The 18675-nt window shown below is 41.7% G+C and overlaps 1 protein-coding gene across 2 annotated transcripts in view; it reads right to left on the bottom strand.

Annotated features, from left to right (window-relative positions):
• GLI1 (GLI family zinc finger 1) overlaps positions 1-18675 on the bottom strand; it is a 154236-nt gene that overhangs the window by 16800 nt on the left and 118761 nt on the right. For both annotated transcript variants that reach the window (XM_060762991.2, XM_060762992.2), the window contains exons 2-4: positions 5906-6086; positions 3452-3550; positions 297-492 (exon numbers count right to left, since the gene is read on the bottom strand). In XM_060762991.2, coding sequence (XP_060618974.2) covers positions 297-492; positions 3452-3550; positions 5906-6002 — 392 coding nt within the window. In that variant the 5' untranslated portion in view covers positions 6003-6086. The remainder of the gene's footprint in view (positions 1-296; positions 493-3451; positions 3551-5905; positions 6087-18675) is intronic.

Here is an 18675-nt window from a genome sequence, read left to right as displayed (position 1 = left end):
CGAGAGAGATAATTGCCCAATAAGGATGGCCAGTTTGGGCAGCAGTGCAAAAGCAGTGCAGGGCTTAGGGGTTGCCTGACATGGAGCTGATATATTGATGGGACTCAACAATCAAGGACAGAGGTGTCAAACTTGTGGACCTCCAGATGTTTCAGACTCTAACTCCCAAAAGCCCTATGCTAGCTCAATGGCCAGAAATTCTGGGAGCTGAAGTCCAAAACACCTGAAAGGTCACAGGTTTGACACCACCTTTCCCCCTTCTTACTCTAGATCACTGGGAAAAAGTAGACACCTACCTAACGGTTCCAATGGAGAGATGCCCATAGGAGCCCCCAGATGAGGCACACCGAGAGTTTATGTAAGCCACCAGTGAATTGGGGGAAGTGCGGATGACAGTCTGCAGGTCAATGCTGGCATCTGAGAGTGGAGAGATGGACAGTGCCCTCTTCTTTGTCAGCTTGGCTGTGTTTCGGGGTGTAGAAAAGCACGTTCCTGGTAGGAAAGAGGAAAAAATATCTACAGTGTTAGGTAAAGGTAAAGGTTTCCCCCTAACATTAAGTCTAGTCGTGTCTGAGTCTAGGGGTCGGTGCTCATCTCCATTTCTAAGCCGAAGAGCCAGCGTTGACTGTAGACACTTCCAAGGTCATGTGGCCAGCATGACTGCATGGAGCGCCGTTGCCTCCTCGCCTGAGCGGTACCTATTGATCTACTCACATTTGCATGTTTTCGAACTGCAAGGTTGTCAGAAGCTGGGGCTGACAGCGAAAGCTCACACCGCTCCCTGGATTCGAACCTGCAACCTTTCGGTCAACAAGTTTAGCAGCTCAGCGGTTTAACCCACTGCGCCACCGGGGGCTCCAATTTACCTTAGACTGAATCAAAACCATTGGTCTGTCTGTCTCAGTACAGTTACTGCTGAAAGTGACTCTCCTACATTTTAGATTGTGGAATTGGCCGTGGAGAGTCAACCACTGATAGGACGCAGGATTTAGTGTGGACAAAGAATATGCCCAGCCACTGAACGATGACATCTCTCCTAGAAGGAAGATATCACTGTGTATGGAAATGCAAACCCTGCATTAGGACCTAATATCTTAGGAAATATTTTTTTTCTCTGTGAGCCTCTAGATCAGTGGTTCTCAACCTGGGGTCCCCAGATGTATTTGGCCTACAACTCCCAGAAATCCCAGCCAGTTTACCAGCTGTTAGGGTTTCTGGGAGTTGTAGGACAAAACACCTGGGGACCCACAGGTTGAGAACTACTGCTCTAGATCATCCAAGAATGTCCTGAGGAAGGAACCTTCTATTATAGTTTGGGATCTTAAGTCAAGCATGAATTGGGAGAGTTGGTTAGAAAGTCTGTTGCTTATAGGAGCCATAAGTGTCATGTAAAAAAGTGTGTATCTTAAGCCACACTGAGTCCCTCTTGAGAGATGGGGCGGCATATAAATAAAGATATTATTATTATTATCTGAAATCTTACGCTTTGGTACAAGCCAATAGAGATTTTGGTCACTTCTGTTTATATCACCTTCTCTCCCTCTCCTTTACACAGAGACAAACCTTACAGCTACACTGGCGCATGAGTTTATAAGGCAGGAACCCATTACACAGCTATAAGCTTCTGAATGAAAGGTTCACAAAAAAAGATAAAATTGGTCATGGATTTATGCCAGTAATCACTTAGCTAAAGGCAAAAAGGGAGCAGTGATACAACATAAAGTTACAAACATGCCTCTGCTGACAGAAGCAGGTCTACTGGTGAGGGATAGATGGCATTATATGTGATGTTTTATAGTAGTCTGCAGTTCTAACACTGGCATGTGATAACAAGTAATTGGTGGTATCCAAACAGAGATATGTATAAAAACTAAAAGAAATTAAGGCATTATAAAAAAAGAGGCACTGATAGAAAGGTCCTAAGTACTAGTAGAAAAGGAGAAAAAGTTAAAAATTAAGATGGAACTGAAGAACTTGAGGAAAAACATTTCCTTTTTGACCCCTGTTCCCCTTATCTTCACATCTGGACACATATTTTGCATGTCGCTTCTCACCATAGAGGCTGATGCAGTCAAAAGGTTGATTTTAAAAATGAACACAGCCCTCTTTTTTAGCAAGAACAGTGTCTGAAGACTTCAGCCATACCTCTGCATTCGCCTTTCTGCCTGCCTCCCTTCTTCAAAGATCTCTATGGTGTAGTGGTTTCATTCCCCCCCCCCCCCCCTTATTTCATCTCACATTAACTCCTATTCTGGTCTTTTTATACTGTAGATTTATTTATTTTGTGTCAAAGGCATTGCATAAATAGGTTAGTATAAAACTGATAAAATAGAGGGAATATAAGCAGCTACATCATTTTAGACCAAAATTGGGCAACAGTGACCGCATAGCATGTAGCTTTAAACAGTTCTTCTTCTGTATACGAGGCAGGGCATTATGGGCAAGGACCAAGGCAGTGACATCTCCAGTTCATCCCTTGTTTGGGTATCAGCCAGCACGACAATGACTTAAATAAAGAAACAGTTTTCTAAGATCTACAGAGACACTTGCTGGAATACCCCAGCAAGCGAGAGTCCAAAAGTGGCAGGCTCAAACCCAGAACCTCAACCAATGGCTGATACCAAATGAGAGACTCCCCCTTGGGCACACAGAAGACTGGGCGACTTGGAAGGCGCTGGACAGACTCCGCTCTGGCACCACGAGATGCAGAGCGAACCTTAAGAAATGGGGCTACAAAGTGGAATCCACGACATGTGAGTGTGGAAAAGAGCAAACCACAGACCACCTCCAGCAATGCAACCTGAGCCCTGCCACATGCACAATGGAGGACCTTCTTATAGCAATACAAGAGGCACTCCAAGTGGCTAGCTACTGGTCAAAGGACATTTAATCAACCACCAAGCTTGCAAACTTTGCGTTTTGCCTGTTTGTTTGTTTTGTTAAAAATGTAATACAAATGTCTGGTTGCTCCTGACACGATAAATAAATAAATGGGCAAGCATACAGATGTTGAGTTGTTTGATGCTACTGGGGAAACATTGGGAGGAGTCATGGTTCTCATAAAACTTTTCCTTGATTTGAGCCTACTGGGAGGAGGCTGACAGCCATGCAGTGAGTGGCTTTCACAGTGTTCAACCTTATTTCTCTCACAGTTGGCAGCAACTTCCCGTCACACATCGGGGAGTGGGGCAATGCCAGCTAGCTTATAGGGTCTATCAACAGGTGTAGGTTTGAGACATCCTATGATTATTCTACATGTTTCGTTCAGTGCTATATTCACCTGCTTCACATGGGCAGACTTGTGCCGAACAGGGGACACGGAAAGAGTCTCCTCGAAGACTGAGTAAATACAGTCGGGTGTCCCTTGGGCAATGTTTCTTGTAAACAGCTATTCTTTCCAATTTAAAAGCACTGTTTTACAACATTTTTTATTTATTCTGTAAAAGCTCACCATCTGTATGAGAAGATTGTTCACCTCCAGGCCCCATCCCATAGGTGTGATGATTTCCCACTGAGTTGGACTGGTGGTAATATGGCAAGTCGTTGATTCCTGGTGGAAAAAGAGACAGAGAGAAGATCAGTAATGTGATTCTGTGTGATGAGGATCCTGGGTTGCTTGAGTCCAAGGTTCAGATTACCCTGTAGCATAAAGGAAGAAGAAATCATAGATGAAAAGAGAGCAGCAGATAGAGAAATATGGCAACTGACAAATCACATGAATACAAGAAGAGCCCGGCTGATTAAAAGAGGAGAACAAGATCCAGAATTAATCAAAGATAGGTGCAAGTTTAAAATCTGAGCATGAAACTATGGGCTCCCTATTGTTTGTCTCGTTCTCTTTCCCCTAGCATCTGGTATACAGTTGGTTCCTCCACATTTGCAGGTTTAACTTTTTGATCATGGACTGGATTAATATGTTCTCTCTAGGAATCTCTAGATCCTCCATGGAACCCCCATGAAAGTGGAGGGCCTACTACATTTCTTTTGAAAATGGCTGTACCATTTACATATTACTTATTCCTTGTTATGGTGATGAACTAAACTCTCCGACTGATTCTTTGACACTCATCACTCTACTTCCCCTGCTTTCATCTTGTTATTTAATCTCAGTTTACCAAACTTATTACTTAATCAAGTTTGATTATGCTTTAATTTATTTTAGTTAACTGTTATAGGAGTTTTAGATTAGTGATTAGTGTCTATTTATCTGTGTATTTTTTGGTTTTGTCCTTTGTTGTTGATATGGTCAGTGGACCAATCAATAAACAAATGTATTTAGCTATTAGAGGACTGTGGCGCAGCTGGTTGGGAGTCAGCTGCATTAAAATCACTACTGACCGAAAGATCATGAGTTCGAAGTCAGCCCAGGTCAGAGTGAGCTTCCGACCTTTGTGTAGCTTGATGTCGACCTTTGCAGTCCGAAAGATCATTGTATCTGTCAAGTAGGAAATTTAGGCACCATTTATGTTGGGAGGCTAATTTAACTAATTTACAACGCCATAAAATCTCCAGCAAGCAAGCAAAAAAGAATGAGGAAGTACTCCATCAGTGTCACAAATGGACGGTGAAGCAACAGGCTCCACTGGTGGCCAGAATACCCTCATGAAAGCTGTGTCTGTCTATAGCACTGAATGTTTGCCATATATATGTACATTGTAATCCGCCCCGAGTCCCCTGTGCGGTGAGAAGGGCAGAATATAAATACTATAAATGAATGAATGAATGAATGAATGAATAAATATGATCATATAGGCAAGAAGTGAAATGTTATGGTACTGTGGAATGCTCCTTTTTTAAGTACAGGAGTTGCATTGATGCATTTCCCATCATCACTGATTTTACCCACATCTTTGTCTAAACTCTCATTAACCCCTCTTGTCAATTCTCACTAGGTTCCCAACCTGTGGTCCATGGACCAGCAGTGGTTCGCAAAAATTAAAATATGGTCTGCAGCCTCACTGTTACTACCATTGCAATGAGAGCGAGTGGTCTCGCGAAACCCTCTTATAGTGCCAAGGCTTATTAAATATGGTTTTCTGTGGGCGAGCAGATAGTGACTACTGGATGGCATATGTTCTGTATCAGAAACTAGAGCTGATGTGGTCTATCCAGTGCAATTTTCTGAATCAGCACCACAACCAAACCAAATCTAAAGTTGACTAAAAACTGATTCATAACTCTTTTAGTAGTAACGTTGGAGAGTTGTCCCTGGTCAAAGGGTTCCCTGGTCAAGTGGTCCCTGGTAAAAAAAAAAAAGGCTTGGAACCACTGCACTAGGCTGTGTGGAAGAAATTTGTGTAGCTTACTGTCGACCTTTGCAGCCCGAAAGACAGTTGCATCAGTCAAGTAGGAAATTTAGGTACCGCCTACGCGGGGAGGCTAATGTAACTAATTTACGATGCCATAAAAATGTCCAGCAATCCTGCAAAGAATGAGGAAGTACTTCATCAGTGTCACAAATGGACAGTGAAGCGACAGCTCCCCTGGTGGCCAGAATACCCTCATGAAAAGTTGGAATGCTAAATTGCCTGTGTGTCTGTCTGTATATGTTGTGTGTCTATGGCATTGAATGCTTGCCATGTATATGTACATTGTAATCCACCCTGAGTCCCCTGCAGGGTGAGAAGGGCAGAATATAAATACTGTAAATAAATAAATAAATAAATAAATAAATAAAGCCTTTCCTTCTCTTAGGGCTGGTTTGTTTGTGTGCCACTCTCGGAGTCCGGCAAATCTGCAAGTATTTCCTTTCTTGGAGTATGCTGTTTTGGCTAATCTTATAAATCCAAATCTACTCTTGTAAACTGTGGAAAAGACAAGCAAAGAGATGGAGCATGTATCTGGAGAGAGCACTAGACAGTGCCACTCATAATCTCAGGGGTCCTGTTATTGCTGTGGGACTGACCTTCCACCAAGCCGCTGGGCTGCCCTTGCCCATGGAGGGGCCGAAGATAGCAATGCTCCGCATAGTTGTTCACTGGCGGGTTCATCGGATTGAACATGATTCATTGGAAGCTAAATGCAGTCAGGGGGACATCTGGTACGGTGGGTCAGGGGTAGCACTCTTTCCACTGAGAGATCCAGATCTGCAAGAGACAGAATGCAATCACAGAGGTCAGGCAGAGAGACCAGCATACAAGAATATACCACTGTTAATATGGTGGCTCTGCAAGTGTTCCCACTTTATTCTGAAATTGAGGTAGCTGACATTGTTCTGCTGTCGCACAGTAACAGGTCTCATGCTTTATTTGCAGAAGGTCCCTGATCTAAACCCATGGATATCCAGATAGAGCTGAGAAAGATGCCAGCCTGATATGCTGGAGAGACTTTGGCTGCAGAAAGTATAAATCAGGATAGATAACTCTAGTGGATCTGGGGAACCAATTCTTTCTCTTTGGATCCTTTTGATGGCCACTCAGACTGCTATCTCCCTAACCAAAATCCCTTACAAAGCAAACAAACAAAAAACAGTTAGATATTCATTTGCAATTGTAAACAAACAAAGTTTCTTGATGTTAAAAAGGAATGTTCTATAACCTATTGAAAAAGAGAATTGTCACTCTTAAGAGATTTCCAGGAGATCCAACTCAGTCAGTTTGTTGCTACATGAAGAAGAATTACGAGAGAAATGGGATCACAAAAGAAGCTCCAGATTTCCAGTTGCCTGAATATGTAGACAATGTTGACCCAATGATCCAATTTATGTACAGGCTTCCTGTCTTAACATATGTTCAACATATACTTTCTATGAGTAATTCAAGTAATTATTTTTTTTTCGTGTCAGGAGAGACTTGAGAAACTGCAAGTCACTTCTGGTGTGAGAGAATTGGCTGTCTGCAAGGATGTTGCTCAGGGGATGCCCGGATATTTTACCATCCTGTGGGAGGTTTCCCTCATGTTCCTGCATGGGAAGCTGGAGCTGATAGAGAGGAGCTCACCCTACTTCCTTTCGATCAGCAGTCCAGCCGGCACAAGGGTTTAACCTACTGCACCACTGGGGGACATGAGAGAAATGCTATGAAACAGTCACAGAGTCAGTAATGCCACAAGGTTTTGGAAGGTACAAACTATTTGTCAGTAAAAACAAGATACATTCAAGAACAAATTGCAACAAAAACAATAAAAATGTTTTTGTTGTTACAGTTTTTATCCACAGATTCTGCATCTATAGCATCAATCGATTATGGCTTTAAAATATTTGAGGGGAAAAACCTGAAAAACAAAGCTTGATTTTGCAATCCACTGAGTACTTTGCTAAATAATGTGTGGGCATACCCTGCTGTTGCCTCCTGCCATTTCACATCTCCTCAAATTCACTCTGGCATTTATTTGAATTATTCCCCATTTATATAATGTTCCTTTTTATTATGCCATTTTGTATAAAGCAACATAGGCATCCAAGGATTTTGGTATCCATAAGGCTCCTGGGACCAAACTCCAGTGGAATCAAGAGCTCACTATGTTTTCTACACCTCAAAGTAAGTATAGAAGTTATCTCAACATTGCTGAGATAGTCTCATAGAAACCTACTTTTCAGCATAAGGACTTCTATCTTTGACATACTGTGTAATTCCCACATCCACAGAACCAGTGTACATTAGTTCCACTTAGTGCCTCCTGTACAAATTTCACCATCTTCTTGGTATTTCCAACTTTCATCTCATTGAAAATAACAGGGTTTGCTATTATTCATGCGACATCTGGGAATTTATCCCACAGGTATGGGGATCATATTATTCACATCTTTAGTTTTTCCCAGTTTGGGTCCCCTGATGTTATTGAACCACAACTCCCATCATAGAATCATAGAATCCTAGAGTTGGAAGAGACCTCCTGGGCCATCCAGTCCAACCCCCTGCCAAGAAGCAGGAATATTGCATTCAAAGCACCCCTGACAGATGGCCATCCAGCCTCGGTTTAAAAGCTTCCAAAGAAGGAGCCTCCACCACACTCCCCGGAGAGAGTTCCACTGTTGAACGGCTCTCACAGTTAGGAAGTTCTTCCTAATGTTCAGATGGAATCTCCTTTCTTGTAGTTTGAAGCCATTGTTCCGCGTCCTAGTCTTCAGGGTAGCAGAAAACAAGTTCGTTCCCTCCTCCCTATGACTTCCTCTCACATATTTATACATGGCTATTATGTCTTCTCTCAGCCTTCTCTTCTTCAGGCTAAACATGCCCAGCTCTTTAAGCTGCTCCTCATAGGGCTTGTTTTCCAGACCCTTGATCATTTTAGTTGCCCTCCTCTGGACAAATTTAGATTATCCACCACGTAGACTGGGGATAGTGGGACGTGCATTCAAACAGTACTCTTAGGTTGGAGCATGATTAAAGGACCTTTCAATGACAGCCATCATATTAACAAGGCTGGTTTGTAAATCCATACTCCACACTCTTGGTAAACAGTACAAGCGGCAGCCTTCCAGATGTGACTGTATCATGACTCCCATCAGCTCTAGTCCTGAGGTCTAACAGGAGTTGCAGTATAGCAACATAAAATGACATGGAGGGTCTTGAGTTCATGTTGAGTTGAGTCTCATTTGGGGATTTCTGCCTAACAATGCCTCCTGACTACCAGCAGGGGGAGCCAAAGCTACAGCACTGAATAGTATTTGATCAATCAAGGTGGCATCTCCAGAACATTGCTTTTCCACCCTTCTGCCTTCCAAGAGTAGAACCATTAGTTCAACATATCTGGAGAATAATTTTGTCAATTTGAAACTATGAATTTTGAAATTTACATTCTATTAGTATTGTGTTTTAATCTTTGGTCTAATTATTTTATGTTACTACTAGCTGAACCCGCCACGCGTTGCTGTGGCCAACCTTCTCTCCCTCCCTCTTTCTTTCTTATGAATGATGGTCACTCATTAGCCTAATAGGTGTATTGTGTCCAAATTTGGTGTCAGTTCATCCAGTGGTTTTTGAGTTCTGTTAATCCCACAAATGAACATTACATTTTTATTTATATAGATGGTTTGGGGTGGTTTTGGAATACAACTTCCACCACTGGACATTTTGTTTGGGGGACTCTGGAAGTTGTAGTCGAAACAAAACCTTTCACAAACTCTAAGCTATACATGGAAATAAATTATTATTATTATTATTATTATTACTATTATAAAAAAACAGTAAATGCTATCATAACATGGAAAGTGGGTCTTATAAGTTCTGCATACATCTCAGTGCTCAACATTTGAGAGATATGGATGTGCTTCTTTTATTACTGTTATATACTACACTTCCAAGGAAGTCATGCACCCAATCAATTTTAACTATGAACTTTAAATTCACATTCTATGTTGAATTTTAATGTTATTCCTTGAATTTTAATATGTGTAGAAATATTTTATTAGATCTATTTTAGTATTATGTTGTATTTGAAATATGTTGGGCTCCTCCTCGAGCTATAAGAAGAGGCGGGTAATAAGTTTTAAAATCTATGTTGCTGTTATTATTATTGTTATTATTTGAAACACAACAAGATTAGTACACAGCAAACAAGATCACTATGCTGACTGTTGTATTGGATCACACGTCAGACACCTCCCAAGTGTCTAGAACTATGTGATGTATCGGTGAATAATATGAACGGTTTGGGACCACCCTACCTGCGTGACCGCATCGTTGTCTACGAACCCACACGCTCACTCCGGTCATCTGGGGAGGCCCTGCTCGTGATTCCGCCCACGTCACAAGCGCGTTTGGTGGGGACACGGGACAGGGCCTTCTCCGTGGTGGCCCCCCGCCTCTGGAACGCCCTCCCGAAAGACCTCAGACAAGCCCCTACACTGGCAGTCTTCAGAAAGAGCTTGAAAACCTGGCTGTTCAAATGTGCCTTCTCAGACTAGAAACCCCAGTTCCAAATCCCAGAAGCACTTTAGTCAGTTCCAAGACCACCGCACACTGCACACCGCACTTATACTATAATCCCATATCCCTCCGACACATCAGCACTTTTAATCCTGTACCCCTACTCCGGCCGGCTCAGTTTTTAATAACGTCTTGTTGTATTGCTACTGTATTTGTTTTCAGCTTAACTGTTTTATTTGCTATGTATTGTATTGTTGTATTGTGTGGGCTTCGGCCTGTTGTAAGCCGCATCGAATCCTTCGGGAGATGCTAGCGGGGTACAAATAAAGTTATAATAATAATAATAATAAGAATAATAATAATAATATGTGCAGATCCCAGTAGGGTGGCCTTTTGCAGCTGGCAGATGGGATTACCAGAGATTATGAGTGGCACTGTCTAGGGCCTCTCTCCAGATACATGCTCCATCTCTTTGCCTGTCTTTTCCACAGTTTACAGTTGGATTTATAAGATTAGCCAAAACAACATACTCCATGCACCCACAAGAAAGGAAATACTTGCAGATTTGCAAGACTCCGAGAGTGGCACACAAACAAACCAGCCCTAACTGAAGGAAAGGCTTTATTTATTTATTTATTTATTTATTTATTTATTTATTTATGTACAGTATTTATATTCCACCCTTCTCACCCTGCAGGGGACTCAGGGTGCAGGTCAAGGTCTTTAGGCACTGCACCCAGTGTGCCGATCACCACTGGGCCCACCTTTACTGGCTTGTGCCAGAACCTTTGCAGTTCGATCTTTAAATCATCATCATCATCATCATCATCATCATCATCATCATCATGATTATTTTATTATTATAAAACTCTGTCAGTCTGAATTCGGAAGTCCCAGAGTGGTTTGACATTATTATTATTATTATTATTATTATTATTATTATTATTATTATTATTATTTATTGGCACAAAAACATAGGATGTCACAGCAAATGAGATATATATGCTAGATTTTGTATCACAAAATCACAAAATCACAAGAACACAGCGTCTAGGACTGTGTGATGTATTTTTGAATGATGTGTTGTTGTTGTTGTAGTTGTTGTTGCTATTATTACTATGGTTCTCTGTCTTTTGGTTTTACCCTTACCAAGACTATTAGATATGTAAGGCTGAGATCACTGGTCTTTCACATTCAATAGGTATTTGAAGCCAGACTTCTCTGATCCTAATTGGCTCCTTTTAAAAAGTTTGGTTCAACTTGCTTTAAGTCCAAGTTCTTTTTTCTATTCTCCCCGTTATTGTCTTCTATTCTCCCCAGTAGCAAGAAATGATTACAACACAAATGGCACCAGTATAATTATGTAACTTTGCTTTCTTTACAGACTCAGAATTGTTTCTCCACTTTGTTTCTCTTCCCATTGAAAAAAGCAGATTATATGAAGGAACTGTAAACCAGAGCCCCTTATATACTGCCATATAATCCAGATTATCAAAGCGGATAATTGACATTATCTGCTTTGAACTGGACTATATGAGTCGACACTGCTGTATAATCCAGTTCAAAGAAGATAATCTGGATTTTATATGGCAACATGGAAGGGCCCCCGATGACCATAACAAGGGAGTATACTCCAAGTAGAACAAACCCCAGGGAAGAACCTCCCTAGATTAGGAAATCAGACAAGCAGGTGGAGATCTAGTATTTATATCCTGTAAATATAAGCAGCTATAATTGTTCTAACCCTTATCCAACCACACAATTCCCTTATTAAATTGTAGAGTTGGAAAAGATCCCAATGGTCATCTAGTACAACACACAATCAAACCACTCTTGATAGATGAACATCCAGACTCTACTTTAAAAGCTCCAGAGAAGGAGACTCCACCACACTGTTAAGGCAGCTGTCGGACAGCTCTTACCATCAGAACATTCTTCCTAATATTTAGATAGCATCTCTTTTCCTGCAATTGAAACACATTGCTTTATCCTCATATCATATTCTTTCCAATTAATTTAAAGATGGCTATCATTTCACTTTTTAATCTTCTCTTCTCCAAGCTAAACATACCAGTAGCTATCCAAAATGGTGATGCATACCTATATCTGCCCATCCTCTAAAGATCTTGGATCAGAGAACAGATTCCATGAACAGATTCCATGCCCGGAAGACCCCAGTTGCCATTGTTGAGATAGAAAGAGCTCAAAATTTCAACAAGAGTTGATGTGATTGAATCCAAAATAAACAAATTCGTTTATTCGTTAGGAACTCTTAGTATGCCAATCAAATTCAATATGGTTTTTGAGACAGTTCTATCTAGAGCAGTGGTTCTCAATTTGTGGGTCCCCAGGTGTTTTGTCCTACAACTCCCAGAGATCCCAACCAGTTTACCAGCTCTTAGGATTTCTGGGAGTTGAAGGCTAAAACATCTGGGAACCCACAGGTTGAGATCTAGAGGATTGTTTAACGTCAAGATAAGTGATTTGAATGTTTTTGTATGTGTATGGTCTAGTATGTTTCAGCATTGAATGTTTGCCGTTTATATGCTGTGCTCTGCCCTGAGTCTCCTTCGGGGTGAGAAGGGCAGAATTTAAATGCTTTTAATAATAATAATAATAATAATAATAATAATAATAATAATAATAATAATAATGGACTACAGAGACTATTAACTACAGCTGGGAGTTGTGGTCTAATGCATACCAAATTAGAAAAGGCTGAGAGATGACTAAATCTTCTCTCCCTTTCACTGCAACTGATCCAACTGTTGTTTTTTTTATAAAAAAAAACCAAAAAAAAAAACCCCCCCAAAAACCCAGAAGTACTGACACATGGTCTGTCAGTACTTCATCAATGGCTATGGATTGCAGTTTCTTTGTAATCCCTTGGAAGACAGAGCCAGATTTATATGTCAATTTTTTCTAAAGTTATTCACATTTACGCCTCAAGGGTCTCCATGTCGTTGAGACTTGTGAGGAAAATCAAAAGCTGGCAACGTGCATGCCTCCACCCACATGTAGATGCATGTAGATACACATTGATAACACTCCCTCGCACCCTGATATACAGCTATTCACATGTAAATTGGATACGGTAACCAAGAAATATGTGTGTGTATCTTTGAGCAGAGATTTCGATAGGAAGCAGGCATGTAGCCGGGGGGGGGGGGGGGGGCGCTTGGGGGGCTTCAGCCCCCCCCCCCCCCCCCCGAAATTCTCATGGTGGTTCGCGAAAAGGCCTTACTGGTGCATTATTTAAACTGTTATGTTTATTCATATCATGATCTGATCACCCTACTCAATATATCCCATGTGCATGGGGGTATTGGGGTAACAATACAAAAGGTTTGCTAGGGTAGACCCTCTTTCACTCTGACTCAGCCCCCCCCCCCCCCGAAACAAACTCAGCCCCCCCCCCATCCTGGCTACGGGCCTGATAGGAAGTATCTCCTTTTAGCATATAGACACATAATGGCACCTGGACTGCTAGGAGATTTGATTGTTCCTACCAGGGATGTAAATATTCAATTATTTAATCCTCGCAAACGAGGACTAATAATTTCCACACACACCCCTACAAAGACAATTAATATTTCTGAATAATCTTCTGCTAGAAGAATAATAAGTTTTTCTATGCAATTCTCACCTGATATTTGCATATCTCAAATGTATTTTGGACAATAATCCTGTGCAGAAACATACAAAGGGATTTTGTGTGAAAATAATGGTGTTTTTTGGGGGAAATTGTTTTTGCACAAAAAAAATAACACTACATAGCCATATAGGGTTTTTCTGTGCAATCCTGGATTTTGCACACACACACATGCACAGATCGATAATGCACCTTTCTTCCCCTCATACACGATTCCTTTTTCCCATTCTTTTTGTTCTTTCTCTCTTTTGCCCTTTTCTCCCTTCCTTTCCCCACCATTACCCAAATTTTATCATAAATAAATATATATGCATACTTTGATTTTTATATAAATAGATACCAATGTGTCACTTAATCTGGAATAAAGTGGGGAAAAGTTAAGAGATAGTAGGGTTAGGCCATACGCTTACAATTTTTTTGTTTCTACAAATTTTGTGTATGTGGACATCTCTGGTTTGCAGTTTTAATAAACTTGTATCATAGTATACAGATCTGCAAAATACCTGCGTGACAAGAGTGAGAATGGGAAAGGATTCAGAGAACGTCGAGTTAATATATTGAAGGAGGAGAGTGAAATAAGTGAAGGACCTCCCAGGTGCCTGTGTACATGTATTATCATCCATGTGAACAAAGATACTGCATACCAAAATCAGGATTGTCCGTGCTATTGCATTTCTAGTTTCTATGTATGATTGCAAAAGCCGAAAGTGAAATTGATAAAATGAGAACAACTGGTTACTCTTTCGAAAGATGCTGGAAAAGGGTTCTCTAAATACCATGGACTGTCAAAGCAAATCAAGCCTGAACTCTCCTTGGAATCCTGATTGGTAGAACTGAGGCTATTGTACATTGGCCATACTATCATGAGACAACATGAAAAGTCAATATTTCTTGGTAGACAGCCGGAAAAGTGGAAGCTGACATTACAGGTGGATTGACTCCGTCAAGGAAGCCGCAGCCCTGAGTTTGGAAGACCTGAGCAGGGTTGTGAATGAAGGAGGTTTCTCATCCATACTGTCCCCATAGGTCAAAGCCAACTTAATGGCAGTTGACAAGTGTTCACATCCTAGTGAATGTCCATAATTAAATACCTAGAATCATATAATAATGGAGTTGGAAACGACCACATGAGCCATCTAGTCCAACCCCGTGCCATACAAGAAAAGCAGATTTTACGTTTTTCCCAGAGAAAACAGAGTACTTGAGTTATAACAGAGAATATACAGAACATATCACCACTTACAATAGTACTAGCATCCTGTTAAGTAATTTATGTACACCTGGGTCCTGTTTTGAGTAGAGCACAAAGGCTTAATTTCTTACTCTTGCGTTCAGTCCAAAAATCTTCCACTGCCTCGAAAGGGAGATGGGAGACAGAGAGGAAGGGATTCATACCACGAAGATTTGGCTTCTCCGAGCTAACGGGGGAAAGGTAAGATTGGTACAAACACTCCAGAGGAGCACCTTCATTTCTCTTCCTACTTCCCATGACCGAGCTCAGACCAGCTGTTTCTCCATGGTCTGAATTGTCTTCCCACTCCCTACGCATGTTAAGTGACAGCAGCAGAAGTCCTTCCCGAGATGTGACAGCTGCCAAACAGTGGGAGGACATGGAAATATGCATTAGGAACAATGCGCAGAAGTAGGATCTTGGGTCTGTATGTCCTACATCGCCCATAGCATTTCTGCAGACGTTTGCTTAGAATAGACTGAAATCAATAAAACAGCTTTAGGTTAAGTTCCGATGGGTCTAGCTCAATTGTTGTTGTTTCGAACTTATGGCAACTCTAAGAGTCTTTCTATACAGCCATATAACCCAGAATATCAAGGCAGATGATCTGCTTCGAACTGGGTTATCTGAGTCCATACTGCCATATAACGCAGTTCAAAGCAGATAATGTGGGATTTTATACAGCTGTGTGGAAGGGGCCTAAGACAATTCTGGGCCCTTCCACACAGACCTATATCCCAAAGCAGAACATTCCACAATATCTGCTTTGAACTGGGTTATCTGAATCCACACTCAGATAATGTGGGATTTTCAGTCTTGATATTCTGGGATATAGGGCTATGTGGAATGGCCTTCTATCACAGAGGGTTTTTTTTTTAACAGGATTTGTTCAGAAGGCCTTCTCCTGATGTTGAGAGAGGACATTATCATGTTACCCTGCCATTCCACTAAAGTCAAATTTTTTACAGATACTGGAAACATACTGGTTGAGTATCTTTAATACATGGTGCCAAAGAGGTTACAACTTCGGACCCTTCAAGCCAGCCCTATAACCCAGAATGCCAAGGCAGAAAATCCCACGATGTCCGCTTAGAACTGGTTTATCTGAGTCCACACTGCCATGTATTCCAGTTCAAAGCAGATAATGTGGGATTTTATTCAACTGTGTGGAAGGGGCCTTAGAAAATATTACAAGGGAGTGAGACAATTGACAAAAAGGAGACAAAAGAAGAGTGAGTGGGAGAATAGGCGTTTATTCAGCTAGAAAAACGACTCCTCGCAAGCCACCATTTGTCTATATCTCCCGTCATATATGCCCTGCAGCTACACTGATAAGGGATGATGGGCCTTGTAGTTCAACATAATCCAGAGTGCATGTGGTTATGGATGACTTGGGATGCATGTGCACAAATGCAGCTTGTCCTCACATTAACTACCAACACCCTTTGGCAGAGAAGGCCAAAGACCTTGTAAAACTAGAACTCCCAGGATTCCAGAGCAGTTAAAGTGGCATCAAACTGCATTCATTCTACAGTTTTTATGCACAGTCTCCATTCAGCTCAGGTTTGAAGAGAGGAAAAGACTAATTGAAAATGATTTGAAAGTGAAAGGCTTCAAAGAAGAGGAAGGGAAAGGACCGCCTTTTCCGAAAAGACGGAGGAGGCATGTAGGCATTTTTTTTAATTGCACATTTTAATAGTTTAGAGCAGACAGTTTAATTGTCTTTTATGTAAACCGCCCTAGAGATCTTCCTGGCTTTGAAAGGTGGGGTAGAAATTACACAATAAATTACTTTATATTGGAGTTAAATTATCTGTTTCTTTGAAGAGGCTAAGGAATTAAGAGGACTAGTTACAAGGGGTGGGATGAGGCTGTTAAGTTTAATTTGCAACAATCCTTGCAACAGGGAGTTTAATTTAATCTCTTCCCCATTGTTCTAGTTGCGGAGCTCATGTTTCAAAAGAGAATGTCTTTGCTATACAATCCCTCTGTGTTATAGGCCAGCCGGCAGATATTGGGCACCAGATGTATCATAGGCCCCTTCCACAGAGCTGAATAAAATCCCACATTATCTGCTTTGAACTGGGATTGATGGCAGTGTGGATTCAGATAACCCAGTTCAAAGCAGATAGTGTGGGATATTCTGCCTTGATATTCTGGGATATATGACTGTACGGAAGGGCCTATAGTCTCAAAGTATGCTGGCTGGGGCTGATGGGAACTCTAGTCCGAAATTCCTGGAGAGCACAAGACTGTCTCTTTGAGGGTTCTTGGAAGCTAAGAAGAGTCGGTCTTGGTGAGTCCTTGGATGGGAATACTGGATTCAGTACAAACATATGACTTTAAGCCAGTGTATTGTAGTGATATGAGGGTTGAATTACAACTGGAGACCAGGTTTTAAATCGCTAATAAGATATGGAAACCCACTGGTGATTTTGGGCAGGTTGCATTCTCTCAGGCCCTTTCTACACTGCCATATAATCCAGATTCTGTTTTGAACTGGATTATATGTGTCTACAGTTCAAAGCGGGGGCCCCGGTGGCGTAGTGGGTTAAAGCACTGAGCTGCTGAGCTTGTTGACCAAAAGGTTGCAGGTTCGATTCCAGGGAACGGCGTGAGCTTCCGCTGTCAGCCCTAGCTTCTGCCAACCTAGCAGTTTGAAAACATGCAAATGTGAGTAGATCAATAGGTACCGCTCCGGCGGGAAGGTAACGGCGCTCCATGCGGTCATGCTGGCCACATGACCTTGGAGGTGTTTATGGACAACGCTGGCTCTTTGGCTTAGAAATGGAGATGAGCCTGACATCCCAGAGTCAGACATGACTGGACTTAATGTCAGGGGACAACCTTTACCTTTACCTTACAGTTCAAAGCAGATAATTTGGATTTTATATGGCAGTGTAGAAGGGGCCCTAGGCCCCTCCCACACAGCTGTATAAAATTCACATTGGACTGGATCATCTGGCAGATAACTGGATCATCTGACTCAGATAACCCAGTTCAAAGCAAACATTTGCTGTCTTGATATTCTGTGTTATATGGCTGTGTGGAAGAGCCCTCAGAGAAAAGCAAGAATAAACCCAGGCCCCTTCCACACAGCCCTATATCCCTGAATATCAAGGCAGAAAATCCCACAATATCTGCTTTGAACTGGCTTATCTGAGTCCACACTGAGATAACGTGGGATTTTCAGCCTTGATATTCTGAGATATAGGGTTGTGTGGAAGGGCCCCCACACTGAACAAATCTGGCCAAGAAAAAAACCCACCATGGTTGGTTTGCCATGATTTAGAAATGATAAAGGCACACAACATCAGCACCAGCAACAATGCTGTTTGGCCAATCTACTGGAGTTGAGTGAATCAAGGAATTCATTGGCTTTCTTTGGAATAGTCATTTTTTCCCAGCCTGAGCTAACTCACAGGGCGACTGTGAGGATAAGGTTTGCGAGTGTAGTCGGGCCTCTTCCATACTGTTATATATTCCAGATTATCAAAGCACATAGTCCACATTGTCTGCTTTGAATGTGATGATATGAGTCTACACTGTCAGATAATCTATTTCAAAGCAGATCTGGATTTTACATGGCAGTGTGGAAGGGGCTTTAGATAATCCAGTTCAAAGCAGATAATCTGGAATTTTTTGACAGTGTAGAAGGGGCTTGAGGGCCCTTCCACACAGCCATATAACCCAGAATATCAGGGCAGATAATCTACAATGGACCCTCCAGACAGGCCCTATGTCCCAGGATCTGATCCCAGGTTTTCTGTTTATCCCAGATTATCTGGCAGTGGGGACTCATATAATCCAGTTTAAAGCAACAACAAAAAACAAAACAACAACAACTTGGGATCAGATCCTGGGATATAGGGCCAAATATCTGCTTTGAACTGGGTTATCTGAGTCCACACTGCCATATAATCCAGTTCAATGTGGCTTTTATACAGCTGTGTGGAAGGGACCTGAGTTTATGAGTGGAACCA

This window comes from Anolis sagrei, chromosome 2 (genome assembly GCF_037176765.1).
Source record: "Anolis sagrei isolate rAnoSag1 chromosome 2, rAnoSag1.mat, whole genome shotgun sequence".
Classification (NCBI taxonomy): domain Eukaryota; kingdom Metazoa; phylum Chordata; class Lepidosauria; order Squamata; family Dactyloidae; genus Anolis; species Anolis sagrei.
This window is presented reverse-complemented; position numbering and strand designations above follow the sequence as displayed.